Genomic DNA, 15,379 nt, shown 5'->3' with positions numbered 1-15,379 from the left:
TACATCACACTTAGCTCTCCCCACCTCCCTTTTTTTTTTTTTTTTTTTTTTTTTGAGACGGAGTCTCGCTCTGTCTGGAGTGCAGTGGTTGGCTCACTGCAACCTCTGCCTCCTGGGTTCTTGCAATTCTCCTGCCTCAGGCTCCGGAGTAACTGGGACTACAGGCGCATGCCGCCACACCAGGCTAATTGTTTGTATTTTAGTAGAGACGGGATTTCACCATGTTGCCCAGGCTGGTCTCGAACTCCTGAGCTCAGGCAATCCACCCACCTGGCCTCCCAAAGTGCTGGGATTACAGGCGTGAGCCACCACGCCTGGCCCTCTTTCATTTTTATGACAAGCCCCTTGCTAGAAAGGGAAAAATTGTGTGTGTATTGGGTGCAAGGAGTCAGAGCCATCCTGCCACAGAAGTTAGCTTAAAGAATGAATATGTGGGCTCATAGTAGAGACAACATGCTATCTGATGGATAGAAATTAGGACAGGGTTTCCCTTTGACAGAGAATGTGATGTTACAATTTACTAATCCTTTTCCCTTCCATTATTTAATTTCACAACAACCTATCCAGTTACACAACTTATCCAGTTTGGGACTGTGCGTTTCTTTCTGCTGTTTTCCCCTGTGACCTGCATTTCGTGATAAAGAGTCCTAGGCCGTTCTGCTCACCACTGTTTCCCAGACACCCCACCTTTCCCGAGACATGGTTCAGTGTCGGGTGCAAAGAAAGCCCCAGGAACTACTGATTGACTGATCAGGCTCCCAGGACCTATAGCTGGAGTGACCTGACGAGGACACTGAGGCGCAGGGGCAGAGTGCGGTGACTTGGTCGAGGTCCGCGGCGAGTCACAGGCAGAGAGAAGCATGCAAGAATCAGACTCGAGGGCCTGACTCCTGACCTGAAGCCCAGGATCATTTCTTGGCCAGCTGCCTGCATCCTCCCCAAACAGGCGGGGAGAAATGGAAGAGTGCACACGCAGGGACTAGTCTCAGACCTCTGGAGATTTAGCCTAAATGCTGGGCCCGGGGGCCAGAGAAACCGGAGGTACCAGAAAGACCTTATCTCTCTTCGCACCGGCCCCGCTGCAGCGCAGGACTACATTTCCCAGGAGCCTCCACGACGCGCACGGACTTTGCCACGCGGCTTGCGCCTCTGCCGACGGCCCGCTGGGGGCGCTGTGGAGACCCCCTCCGCCGCCCCGTAGAAATCTCCGGAGCCCGGAGGCCGCTTGCTTCCTGTTTGTCGGACGAGGAGACATGGCGGCGGCGCCGGCAGCGGCTGGGTCCGGAGCCGGCCGAGGCAGACGGTCGGCAGCCACAGTAACGGCTTGGGGCGGATGGGGCGGCCGGCCGCGGCCCGGAAACATTCTCTTGCAGCTGCGGCAGGGCCAGCTGACCGGCCGGGGTCTGGTCCGGGCGGTGCAGGTACGAGGCTGGCCCAGGAGGGGCGGGGCGGGGCGGACCAGGCGGGAGCTGGCGAGGGACCGGGAAAGAGGCCTTTCCAGGCCGCCGCTGGACGGGCCAGACCCCCCCTTGGCTGGCCGCAAGGCCTCCCTGTGAGCTGCCTGGACGCTCTCAGCCGCAGCGGGGCCGTGGGAAGCAGCTGGCTTGATGTCCCTTGTCAGTAGCCGAGCGGGGCTGGGCTGCTGTGGGCACTGATGGCGTGTGTGAACCCTGGGCCCAGTTTCTGGATCCTCCCTCCCTTGCGCCACGTCTACATGTCTGGGAGACCCTGGCGAGTTCGTTCTAGTCTCTGTGGGCCTCGAGTTTCTCCCCTGTGTATTGGGCGTGGGGGAGGGGGGTCATCATTGCAGCCCCCAGACGGTTCTCAAGCGTATCATAAATGTCATTTTCTCAGGCCTTTCCTTGACACTCTCTCCTCCTCCTTTCTAAAGTAGGTCCCCGTTTTTATTCTGTCACAGCCGCGCGTTCGTTTCGTTTACGTTACTTTCTTAGTCTATAATTTCGTATTTCTTTGTTGTCTGCGTTTTTCTCGCCTGTCTCCCACATTAGGCTGAGTTCTAGCGGGTGCAGAGACTTATCTGGTTTGCCAATGTAGAGCGTCATGGTTAAGAGAGACTCTGGAGTCAGGCCTGGGTTCAAAGCCCTGCTCCTCTCTCTTGGTTGAGCGGGTTACCTTTCTGTGCCTCAGTTTCCTCACTTGTAAGATGAAGATGAGAATTAGTAACCAACCTTTTAAGATTGTCGTGGGGATCAAAGGGAGCAGTTGTGTAAAGCATTAGTGCATTTCTGGTGCATAGTAAGGGCTGAAAGTAGTTAATGTTAAGTATCTGATTTATAACAGGTGCCCAACATGTGATGATGATTATTTTTGAGTGAGCGAAGGACACTGCTTTAGGTAGTAAAGCAGAATGATTAAGACCTAGTCTCCTACTTCTTTCACCCTCCCCCACCTCAAACCTTGCTAACACACTTGTAAAACATTAGCTTTATTTAAAAGACAGCTTTTGCATAAAGGAAGTTTGAAGGATACTCAAGAAACTAATAAAGTGGTTGGTGGGAGTGAGGTGGGGCTAAAGGGAGAGAGAATGGGAGTGAGACTTTTCACAGTGTAACTTTATATTTAAATTTAATTTGCATATCATTTTCTCAAATGACAAAAGGATAGAATAAAATAAAGGCTAGGACTGTGGTCTTTGTGGATGGAGGATGGTGGATGAAAGGAGCAGTTCTGAGTGAGAAATGTTTTCCTGGGCATCAGACCACCTTTTCAGCAGCCTTTTTTTCTCCCTTGTGTTCCTCTCTCCCTGACTTAAGATCCTGTAATCCCAGCACTTTGGGAGTCCGAGGCAGGCAGATGGCTTGAGTCCAGGAATTTTGGACCATCCCGGGCAACATGGCAAAATCCTGTCTCTACAAAAAAAATTAGCCTGGTGTGGTGGTGCGTGCCTGTGGGAGGCTGAGGTGGGAGGATTACTTGAGCCTGGGAGGCAGTAGTTGACGGAGTGAGACCCTGTCTCAAAAAAAAAAAATCCTGGAACTACTTGCTCTCTCCTTCTTAAGCTAAGATACCTTATTGAGGTCAGTGTGTAGATAGAGACAGGCGGAAAGAGGACTAACTTTTAGTGAGCACTTAGATCAAGTTTGGTGCAAGGCATAGGGTATCTTTATTTAATCCTCAAGCTTTCGAGTTATCAATCAAGACTCACTTCTTAATATGGATGAGGAAACTGAGGCTCAGAAAGGTTAGGTGATGTGTTCCTAAACACCCATCCTGATAATCTGTGTTCTGAGAGTAATAGGGAGCCACAAAAGTTCTTTAGCCTGATGAGTGAGGCAATTTAGGCAACTTAATTTGTTTCCAGTGCCGAGTGACTTAGAATGGGAGGAGCCTAGAAAAGCTACCAGAGGCTTGGAGCTGTGGCTCACACCTATAATCCCAGCACTTTGGGAGGCCTAGGTGAGTGGATCATCTGAGGTCAGGAGATCGAGACCAGCCTGACCAACATGGTGAAATCCCATCTGTACTAAAAATATAAAAATCAGCTGGTTATGGTGGCATGCACCTGTAATCCCGGCTACTGTGGAGGCTGAGGCAGGAGAATCACTTGAACCTGGAAAATGGAGATTGCAAGCTGAGATCATGCCACTGCACTCCAGCCTGGGTGACAGGTGACAGAGTGAGACTCTGTCTCCAAAAAAAAAAAGGAAAAAGCTCACCAGATACAAGGCTAGTGGAATATTATTCTGGAGCCTGGTTGGTTTAGGCAGGTTATTGTGGTAACTGATGCTTGTGTATAGGTATGGGAGCTATTTCAGAGGTTGAGATAGAGACCCTGGCCTGGAACTACAGTGAAGACAAAATGGGGACCTTCATCTTTCAAATAATTATTTTCTTGTCTTTTTCTTTCTTTCTTTTCTTTTTTCTTTCTTTTTTTTTTTTGAGACAGAGTCTCCCTCTGTTGCCAGGCTGGAGTGCAGTGGCGCGATCTCAGCTCACTGCTACCTCCGCCTCCCGGGTTCAAGCAATTCTTCTGTTTCAGCCTCCCCAGTAGCTGGATTACAGGTGCGTGCCACCATGCCTAGTTATTTTTTATACTTTTTAGTAGAGATGGGGTTTCACCATGTTGGCCAGGATGGTCTCAATCTCTTGACCTCATGGTCCACCCACCTCGGCCTCCCAAAGTGCTGGGATTACAGACGTGAGCCACCGCGCCTGGCCTCAAATAGTTCTTTTCTTAGTTGTTGTTGTTTTTTTTTTTTAAATGTATTCCTTGCCATGCCCTTCCTCTCCTCTCTCCCATCCCAGAGAATAAGTTATTTGCTTACTGTTTTTTTTTTTGTTTTTGTTTTTGTGTGTGTGTGTTTTTTTTTTTTTTTTTTGAGACGGTCTTGCTCTGTCACCCAGGCTGGAGTACAGTGGCATGCTCAACCTCCTGGGCTCAAGTGATCCTTCCACCTCAGCCTCCCTAGTAGCTGGGACTACAGGTGTGTACCGCCACACCGTGTTACTTTTTGTATCTTTGGTAGAGACAGGGTTTCACTATGTTGCCCAGGTAACCCATATTTTTATACTGTTATGGCATGTGGTATAGTAGGAAAAGACCAGATTTAAATTTTTTTATTTTTATTTTTGGTAGATGGAGTTTCACTCTGTCATCCAGGCTGGAGTGCAGTGGTGCCATCTCGGCTCACTGCAACCTCCGCTTCCCAGGTTCAAGCGATTTTCCCACCTCAGCCTCCTGAGTAGCTGGGATTACAGGCATGTCACCACTCCCAGCTAATTTTTGCATTTTTAGTAGAGACAGAGTTTCATCATGTTGGTCAGGCTGGTCTTGAGCTCCTGACCTCGTGATCTGCTTGCCTTGGCCTCCCAAAGTGCTGAGACTACAGGTATGAGCCATCATGCCTGGCCAAAATGTTTTTTTTTTTTTTGTTTTTTTTTTTTGAGACGGAGTTTCGCTCTTGTTACCCAGGCTGGAGTGCAATGGCGCGATCTCGGCTCACTGCAACCTCCGCCTCCTGGGTTCAGGCAATTCTCCTGCCTCAGCCTCCTGAGTAGCTGGGATTACAGGCACGCACCACCATGCCCAGCTATTTTTTTTGTATTTTTAGTAGAGACGGGGTTTCACCATGTTGACCAAGATGGTCTCGATCTCTTGACCTTGTGATCCCCCCGCCTCGGCCTCCCAAAGTGCTGGGATTACAGGCTTGAGCCACCGCGCCCGGCCGCAAAATGTTTTAATTGCAGTAAACAAATATATAATGTAAGCCAGGGACATTGGCTTATTTCTGTAATCCCAGTACTTTGGGAGACCAAGATGGGAAGATCACTTGAGCCAGTTTGAGACAAGCCTGGGCAGTGTAGTGGAACGCTGTCTACTACAAAAAAAATTTATCCGAGTGTGGGAATGCACACCTGTAGTCCCAGCTACTCAGGAAGCTAAAGCGGGAGGATCACTTGAGCCTGGCAAGTCAAGGCCGCAGTGAGCCACGATCACGCCATTATACTCCAACCTGGGCAACAGAATGAGACCCTGCCTCAAACTATAAAGGTGTGTGTATGTGTGTATGTGTGTGTATCCACACATATATATGTATATGTAAATGTGAAATTTACCGCCTTAACCATTTATAAGTGTATAATCCAGTGTGGTAGCTAATACCTGTAATCCCAGCATTTCAGGAGGCTGACGTTGTGGATTGCTTGGACCAGCCTGAGCAACATGGTGAAACTCTGTATCTTTAAAAAAACAAACAAAAGTGTATACTTAAGTAGTTCCCATTGTTGTGAAACAGATTTCCAGAACTTTTTCATCTTGCAAATCTGAAACTACCATTGAACAACTCCCCATTTCTCCCTCTCCCAGTCCCTGGTAACTATTCTCCTTTCTGTTTCTGTGAGTTCAACTAGTTATAGATAACCCCAATATAATAATACAGTATTTGTCTTTTTGTGACTGGCCGATTTTTCTTAGCATAATGTCCTCAAGGGTACCATGTGATGGAATTTCCTTGGAAAAAAATCAGATTTTAAAGTAAGGTGGACCTGAATTGAATTCTACCAGAGTGACCAAGGTTAAGTTACTTAACTTCTCTTAACTTCAGTTTCCTTATTTCTAAAGTGGTAATAATAACGTCTATCTCATAAAGCTATTAGGAAGATTAAGTGAAATAATATGTTTTAAAAGCTTAGCCAGTGTGGCACACAGTAATAATTGTTTAGTAAATAGTTGCTCTTAGCTAATAGCTAATTAGACTGGGCTTCTTGAAGAGACTGTGTCTTATTTTTTTGTTGTATCTGCAGAGCCTGAAACCATGCCAGCCATTTGATACTTAGGAAATTGCTTGAATTGAAATACTGTGTCCTCAGTCAAATTTCTGTCTATATTACTCCCCAAGCAATCTCATGGTTTTAAAGAGTTCCAGAGTCAAATTGCCTAGGTTTGAAACCTGGCCGTGATATTTACTTACTATGTGTCTTTAGGCAAGTTACTTAATCTGTTTATGCTTCTGTTGATTCATTTGTAAAATAACTATAGAACCTGACCTTCCAAGGTTGTGGTGCGGACCAAGTGACTTACACATATAAAGCACTTAAAATAGTGACTGAAACATACTTCCTCAATTGTAAGTACATCGCTTACTCTATAAGATTAGCTTGTGTTGTTATTAATAGCTGCTCTATATTCTGATGGATCCTAAGTTTCTGTTTCCATTCCTGTTTCTCCCTTGAGCTCCGGATGGGTAGGTATATCCAATTGCCTTCTCAGCATTTCCACTCTGATGTCTAATGGGCATCTCAAACTTAGTATGTTGAAATCCAAACTTCTCTCTCTTTTCCACATCTCCCTAAATGGGGCATAAGGGAAGCCTGGGTCATGACTACTGACCACGTAATTTATAAGGGGTCGATTCTTCTTGGATTTTAGTTTGCCGTATTTTCTTCCATTCTTCTTGTTCTGTCCTCTGTCAAGGTAGTAAAATATGCTGGGGTGATATTTTGGAATTTACTGAGCCTTTTTACATTCATCAGCATATTTGATCCTTAATACAAATCAGATTTTATAAATCCTTTGCTGAAAACTCTCCAGCCTCATCTCATTGCGGTTGAGAGAATCAATTCTGGATTACCATGGGCATATAAGGCCCTGAATGATCAGTGGGAGTTGAAGGAAAGGAGACTGAGTAAATAAACCCTGGGCTCTAGGATAGTGCAGCTCACACTACAGGTCATGACCCACCATCCCTAGAAACCCTTCAGTTTGGCAGTCTGGTGACAGACTGGGTTGTGGAATGGTGTTATATTTCCCACGTGCCAGTCATTGCTTTATAATTATTGGCATATCTAAATGTACCTAAGTGTTACTTGCTTTGTATTTTTTCTTCAGGTTCACTGACTTTTCTTTTTTTTTGAGGTAGAGTCTTGCTCTGTTGCCCAGGCTTGAGTGCAGTGGCATGATCTCAGCTCACTGCAACCTCCGCTTCCCACATTTATGTGATTCTCCTGCCTCAGCCTCCCAAGTAGCTGGGACTACAGGTGCGTGCCACCATGGCTGGCTAATTTTTGTATTTTTAGTAGAGAGGGTTTCACCATGCTGGCTGGGATGGTCTCGAACTCTTGACCTTGTGATCCACCTGCCTTGGCCTCCCAAAGTGCTGGGATTACAGGTGTGAGCCACTGTGCCCAGTCAGATTCACTGACTTCTAAAAAAAATTTCAATGGTCACTACTTGTTTTAGCTTCATTCTAAGCATTAGTATTTATGAAACCTAGGAATTTAAGTCAAATAAATTTTCCCTTGCTTGTCAAAGGTAATTTGATATTGAAAAACTCCTGAATATGATAAAGTCTCACATATAAATGTGTATATATATATATATGTATATGTGTGTCTGTGTATATATATGCGTGTGTGTGTGTGTGTGTGTGTGTGTGTGTATATATATATATATATATATATACACACACACACATACACACACCATTCATTTCAGTGGGAAGTTTTTGTATTCGTTAGCCCTAAAATTTATACTGAATACTCCCATTTAAGGAGACACAAGTATTCAGTGGTTAACATGTATTGTCAGAATAACCCAACAAGGTATTTGATCTTCATTATCCTTTAAGATGTCTATTTAGGCCGGGTGCAGTGGCTCACACCTGTAATTTTAGCACTTTGGGAGGCCGAGCCAGTGGATCCCTTAAGCTCAGGCATTCAAGACCAGCCTGGGCAGCATGTCGAAACCCCATCTCTACTAAAAATACAAAACATTAAATGGGCATGGTGGTACCTGCCTCTAATCCCAGCTACTTGGAGGTGGTGGTGTGGGGTGGGGATGGGCCGTAAAGGGGGAGGGGCAGGACTGAGGTGGGAGGATCACTTGAGCCTGGGAGGTGGAGGTTGCAATGAGATTGCGTGAGACCCTTGCATTTAGTATAGTATTTTGAGGCGTTAGATATCTTACACGTAGGATTAAAGAAATAAGATGCACATTTATCTTCATGAAATTTAGCCTTTAATTATTTTTAAAAACAATAAAATCAATGAAAACTGTAAATGTCTAGAAATGTCACATTTGCTAAACAGCTTGACAGTTTAGAGGGTATGATGTAAGAGATCATCACTGCTGTAAACCGTTAAACCACAAGTACTTCAAGAGAAAAAGCCATATGGTACCTGCCAGTAATTCAACTGTGAAGATGACTGAATGGTGGCACTTTTTTCACAGCACTGAGTTGTTCACAAGGAAAACAAAATTCTAATGATTTTTTTTTTTTTTTTTTTTTTTTAAGACAGGGTCTTACTCTGTTGCCCTGGCTGGAGTGTAGTAGTGCAATCTTGGCCTACTGAAACCTCCGCCTCCTGGGCTCAAGCACTCCTCCTACCTCAGCCTCCCAAGTATCTGGGACTATAGGTGCATGCCACCATCCCCAGTTCATTTTTATATTTTTTTATGGAGACAGGGTTCTGCCATGTTGCCCAGGCTGGTTGCAAATTCCTGGGCTCAAGCAGTGGGCTCGCCTTGGCCTACCAAATGGTGGGATTATGAGTGTAAGCCACTGTACCCAGTCCCAAATTATTATTTTTAAATGAGAGTAAATGCCTTGTAAGACAATGTAGAGATAGTAAAGAAATTGCTTGTGAAGTCAAATATTTGGACTGTGATTAGATCTGTTGGTATCATGAGGCTTGTAACAAAAAAAAACAGCCTTGCCCTGCCTGCTTTGCACCTCTAAGTTCTATACTCCCAGTGCTCTTCAGTGTCTGTACTTAGCTATTTCTTTTGCAAGAGAAGGATCCAGGAAACAGGAGAGTCAGTATGTCTAAATAACATGCTTGTAAAGCTGTTTCTTTTCAATTTTAGATACTAGTTTCTTCGTCCTGAAGAAGAATAGGATTTAATTCACAACACTTGATTCCTTCTTACTCATCTCTGCTATTCTACCAGTGTACTTCTATCACAGTTTTGGCTGTTGCTAAGTATTGACACTACTATGTTATAATTATTTACAGCAGGGCCATGTATTATACAATTATATTTGTTTTGTATAGTTTTGATTTTTGTAGTGTTAAAAACAGTCTTCTTCTATTTTTTAAATTGAAGGATAAATATACATACAGCCGGTATAGCCTGTTGACTTTCATTAGCATAATAGTGCATCCTTTTACTTGTTTTACTGTTTTAAAACTTGTATTCATGGGGTACAAGTGAAATTTTGCTGCATTGGTGTATTGCATGTTGGTGAAGGTAGAATCCTGCATCCTTTTAGAGTGCTTTGCTTTCTGTATACTTTTTTTTTTTTGAGATGGAGTCTCATACTGTCGCCTGGGCTGGAGTGCAGTGGTGCAATCTCGGCTCACTGCAATTTCCACCTCCCGGGTTCAAGCGATTCTCCTTCTCAGCCTCCCGAGTAGCTGGGATTACAGGCATGTGCTGCCACACCCGGCTTATTTTTTGTATTTTAGTGGAGATGGGGTTTCAGTATGTTGGCCAGGCTGGTCTTGAACTCCTGACCTCATGATCTGCCCACCTCAGCCTCCCAAAGTTCTGGGATTACAGGCATGAGCCACCATGCCTGGCCTGCTTTCTGTATACTTATAATTTGTTCCTAAATTCTAAAACTTTTTTTTTTTTTTAAGAAATCCTTGAAGCCCTTCATTCTACTGCAGTTTAGTAGTTTAGTTACTAGAGCTGCTGTATAGCAGCTGGTCACTTTGCAAATGTTCTCTGTGTACTTGTAAAGAACATGTAGAGAGCATTTACTAGATATAATGCTCAAGGTGTGTCTGTTTTGTTTATGTTAAAATACTCTGTATTCTCACTAATTTTTGTCGCATGTATCAGTTTTTGAAAGAGATATGTAAAATCTCCCATTATGTTTATGGATTTTCTTGTTTATCCTTTTAGCCTTGTCAGTTTTTGCTTTATATATGTTGAAGTTTTTATTACATATTTTCAAATTTAGGACCGTGACATTATCCAGATTGCCATTTTTAATCCCTATAAAAGTACGTATCTCTGGTAATAGATTTTTTCTTTGAGACTGAGTCTCACTCTGTCACCCAGGCTGGAGTGCAGTGGCACATTCTTGGCTCACTGCAACCTTCACCTCCTGGGTTCAAGCATTCTCCTGCCTCAGCCCCCCAAGTAACTGGGATTACAGGCCTGCACCACCACACCCAGCTAATTTTATATTTTTAGTAGAGACAGGGTTTCACCATGTTTTGAACTCGTGGTCTTGAACTCTTGACCTAAGCACTTGGTCTCCCAGAGTGCTGGGATTAGAGGCATGAGCCACCATGCCTTGTCTGATAATGCTTTTTTTTTGCTCTTGCCGATTTTAATATAGTTATACCACCTTTTGGTATATGTTTACATTGTGTATTATTTCCCATTCTTTTACTTTCAGCTTTTCTGTTTCTCTGGTAGGCGGCATAACAAACCTTGTCTTTATTTTATTTTTATTTTTTGAGACAAGGTCTCACTCTCTTGCCCAGGCTGGAGTGCAGTAGTGATCACAGGTCACTGCAGCCTCGGCCTTCTAGCATCAAGGGATCCTCCTGCCTCAGCTCTCTGAGTAACGGCATACGCTGCCATGCCTCTTTTTATTTTTTTCCTTTGGTAGAGACAGGGTTTTGCTGTGCTGCCCAGGCTGGTCTTTTAACTCCTGGGCTCAAGCAGTCTGCCTACCTCTGCCTTCCAAAGTGCTGCAACGACAGGTGTGAGCCACTGCACCCAGTTCAAACTTCGTTTTTAATTGGAGCATTTAGCACATTTAGATTTATAATAATAACTGACATTTTGGGGTTTAAATATATTGCTTAATATAATATTTGCTTTTTAAATGTCCGACCTATTCTTTGTTCCTTTTTCTCTTCTTTTTATAAATATTTCTTAAACAGCTTTATTGAAGCATGATTTATATACAATAAAATTTACCCATTGTAAGTATACAGTTAGTGATTTTCAGCAAATTTATGAAGCTATGCAACAATCACCACAATCTAGTTTTAGGACATTTTTGTCACCCTAAAAAGTTCACTTAATGTTCATTATTTAGTTTTAATAGCAGTTTTATTGAGATGTAATTCATCTGTTGCACAAGTTACCCTTTTAAAGTACAAGTTGGTAAACCAAGGAGATAAAAGGGTAAAAAACAAAAGAAAAATGAAGTGTACAAGTTAGTGGTTTTTACTGTATGCCAAAGTTATTCATTTGCCATCACAATCAATTTTGGAACATTTTATCACCCAAAAAAGAAACTTTGTATTCAGTAGCAGTTACTCTCCAATTCTCCCATCCCCACAGCCTTTGCCAACCAGTAATCTTGCTGTCTCTGGATATGCTTATTGTGGACATTTTAAATTAATAGAATCAAATAATATGTGGCCTTTTGAGACTGGCTTCTTTCTAAGATGGAGTCTTGCTTTGTTTTCGTTTCTGTTTCTGTTTTGAGACAAGGTCTGAGTTCATCACCCAGGCCGGAGTGCAGTAGCACAATCTTGGCTCACTGTAACCTCCGCCTCTCGGGCTCAAGCCGTTCTCCCACCTCAGCCTCCTGAGTAGCTGGGACTACAGGCATGTGCCACCACACCTGACTAATTTTTGTATATATTTATTTTTTTGTAGAGATGGGTTTTCGACATGTTGCTCAGGCTGGTCTTAAACTCGTGAGCTCAAGTGATCTGCCAACCTCGGCCTTCCAAAGTGTTGGGATTACAGGCTTGAGCTACTGTGCCCAGTCAGACACTGCATTTTTAGGTTTAGCATAGTGGTCTCAAGATTTATCCATGTTGACCAGGCACAGTGGGCATGTTGTAGTATCAGTACATCATCATTTTTTCTTTCTGAATAATATTCCATTGGATGGATAGACTATTCATCAGTTGATGGACATTTGAGTTGTTTCCACTCTGGTTATAATTTTTTTTTTTTTGGTCTCACTCTGTCACCCAGGCTGGAGTGTAGTGGTGCTGTCATAGCTCCCTGCAGCCTCAGTCTCCCAAGCTCAAGTCATCTTCTCACCTCAACCTTCTGAGTAGCCAAGACCAGATATATGCAGCACCACCCTTGGCTAGTTTTTTTGATTTTTGGTAGAGATGAGCTCTCGCTATGTTGCCCACGCTGGTCTTGAACTCCTGAGCTCAAGCGATCCTCCTGTCTTGGCCTCCCAAAGTGCTAGGCAAATGTTGGGGCAAAGAATTCATAATACTCCTTTATAATCCTTTAAAGTCCATGGAGTCAGTAATAACTCCTCTTATATATTGTGTATTAGTGATTTGTGTTTCTTTCTTTGTTTCTTGGTAAGCCTGTTTAGGATTATCAATTGTATTGATCTTTTTAAAGGACTAACTTTTGGTTTTGTTTTCTCTCAATTTTCTGTTTTCAATTTCAGTGATTTCTGCTCTCATTTTAATTTTTTTCTTGTTTGCTGTGGGTTTAAACTACTCATGTTTCTCTGGTTTACTGAGGTAGACACTTAGATTGTTCATTATAGATATTTCTTCTTTTCTAATATATGCATTCAGTGATATAAACTTCCAGCTTATTACTGCTTTTGCTGCATCCCACAACTTTTGATAAGTTGTATTTTAATTTAGTTTAAAACATTTTATCTATAAGAATTGATTTGTCATTTTTTTTCTGGCAGTTCTTTTAGGCAGTTTTTGCCTCATATATTTTGAAATGCTGTTATTAGGTGCATACATGTTAAGGATTGTTAGGTCTTCTTAGAGAATTGACCCTTTTGTCATTATGAAATGACCCACTTTATTCCTGATAAATTTCTTTTTTATGAAGCCCGCTTTGTTTGAAATTAATATAACTACTCCAGCTTCCTTTTTACATGATTTATCTTTCTCCAGCCCCTTACTTTTTTTTGAGACAGAGTCTTGCTCTGTCACCCAGGCTGGAGTGCAGTGGCACAATCTCGGCTCACTGCAACCACTGTTTCCCGGGTTCAAGTGATTCTCCTGCCTCAGCCTCCCAAGTAGCTGGGACTACAGGCGCCTGCCACCACGCCTGGCTAATTTTTTTTTTTCCTGTTTTTAAGAGAGATGGGGTTTCACTGTGCTAGCCAGGATGGTCTCTATCTCCTGACCTCCTGACTCGTGATCCACCCACCTCAGACTCCTAAAGTGCTGGGATTACAGGCGTGAGCCACTGTGCCTGGCCTTTCCCCTTATAACACTTCTGTATGTATATTTAAATAGGTTTCATATAGACAGCATATTGTTAGATCTTGGTTTTTTGGTTCATTCTTATAGTCTGTCCTTTGGTTGGTTTGTTTAGACCAGGTGTCCCCGAACTTTTTACACAGGGGGCCAGTTCACTGTCCCTCAGACCATTGGAGGGCCGCCACATACTCTGCTCCTCTCACTGACCAGCAATGAAAGAGGTGCCCCTTCCTGAAGTGCGGCGGGGGGCTGGTTAAATGGCCTCAGGGGGCCGCATGCGGCCCATGGGCCGTAGTTTGGGGACGCCTGGTTTAGACCATTCATATGTATTTATAGCGATTCTTGATATAGTTGGATTGATATATGCCATGTTTGTTTTATTATACTTGTTCTTCCTTTTTTCTTCCCTCTTTTCCTGCCTTCTGTGGGTTTAACTGTGTCGTTTATATGGTTCCATTATTTTTTGTCTCTTAGCATATCAATTCTTCTTCTTGTAAAAGTACTTTTAGCAGTTGCCCTGGAAAGTTCGGTTTATGTTTACATTAAGTCTGAGTCCACTGTCAATGATACTATGTTGTTTGTGAGTGGTACAAGAGTATTTCCCCCTCCCTCCTATTACTTATAACGTAGTAATAGGCTGTTGAGGAGGTTTTGAAGATTTCTAGAAAGAGGCCTTTTATAGTAGTGCTTAGAGAGAAATTTGTAACTCTTCTGGGTGGGTTTGGAAGTCACCTGCTCTCCTCTGCCATATCATCTATTACCAATAACACAATAATATGTGTTCTCTTTTTTTGGCAGTTCACTGAGACTTTTTTGACAGAGAGGGACAAACAATCCAAGTGGAGTGGAATTCCTCAGCTGCTCCTTAAGCTGCATGCCACCAGCCACCTCCATAGTGACTTCGTTGAGTGTCAAAACATCCTCAAGGTAACTCTTAGGGACCCTGGAGGGGCTGTATTCAGGGCCTCCAGGTGACAACCTGTCTGCTGTATTTTTTCTCCTTCCATTGGCTTTTGAAAATAGTCTGTTTTTACTGTGTGAGCTATAGAAAATTTGAGAAATTCAGAAAAAGTACAAAGAAGAAAGAAAGTAAACATCACCTATAATCACATCATCCTGAGATAAATACTGTTAGGTTCCCTGAGCTATCCTTCTGGGCTTTATCTGTGTTTATTTTGTGACAGTGCTTGCTTAATTTGGGAGGTCAGTACTGTGTGTGTCCTGCTATTGGAATGACATTCTTTTTGAAAAGAGTTTAAAAGATCTCATATTGCTGAAGGCTTGTGGAAGGGGCCTTGTGGTTGTTGAATATTATTACTAACATAAGATTGAAGGGGCCAGGTTTGATGATTGGGAAATGAGTGGAAGGGGCTCAAAGACCTTATGCTAGGCTAATTGTTGTCAAACTGGAGTGTGTTTGTGAATCACCTGGAGGGCTTATTAAAATACAGTTCTGGGCCCCACCCAGAAATTCTGATTCAGTAGGGCTGGAGATACCTTATCTAAACTTCATCTGTAGTTTGGATCTAAATTTGAATTTAGAGCACCAGCTCTTAAGGCAGTTAAAACCCATGTAGGTTACATTGAACATAATGAAACTGAATGACATAATGTTCTTCAGAGGTGAAGTTTGGATTATTGTATCACATAAGTTATTTTAAAATGTAATAGAAACTGATTAACCTTAGTCTTTACCTTTAAGAAGAAACATTTTAATATTTTGAATCTTCTCACAGTCTGA

General features: G+C 43.1%; 1 protein-coding gene across 2 annotated transcripts in view; it reads left to right on the top strand.

Moving 5' to 3' along the window:
• Positions 1 to 1,209: 1,209 nt before the first annotated feature.
• The window catches only part of TRPC4AP (transient receptor potential cation channel subfamily C member 4 associated protein), a 79,507-nt gene continuing 65,337 nt past the window's right edge, over positions 1,210 to 15,379 (top strand). For both annotated transcript variants that reach the window (XM_039479241.2, XM_010342675.3), the window contains exons 1-2: positions 1,210 to 1,421; positions 14,437 to 14,565. In XM_039479241.2, the coding sequence (XP_039335175.1) occupies positions 1,254 to 1,421; positions 14,437 to 14,565 (297 nt within the window). In that variant the 5' untranslated portion in view covers positions 1,210 to 1,253. The remainder of the gene's footprint in view (positions 1,422 to 14,436; positions 14,566 to 15,379) is intronic.

Source organism: Saimiri boliviensis, chromosome 9 (genome assembly GCF_048565385.1).
Source record: "Saimiri boliviensis isolate mSaiBol1 chromosome 9, mSaiBol1.pri, whole genome shotgun sequence".
Lineage (NCBI taxonomy): Eukaryota > Metazoa > Chordata > Mammalia > Primates > Cebidae > Saimiri > Saimiri boliviensis.
The sequence above is the reverse complement of the archived record's forward strand: the minus strand, read 5'-3'. Positions and strand labels throughout refer to the sequence as shown.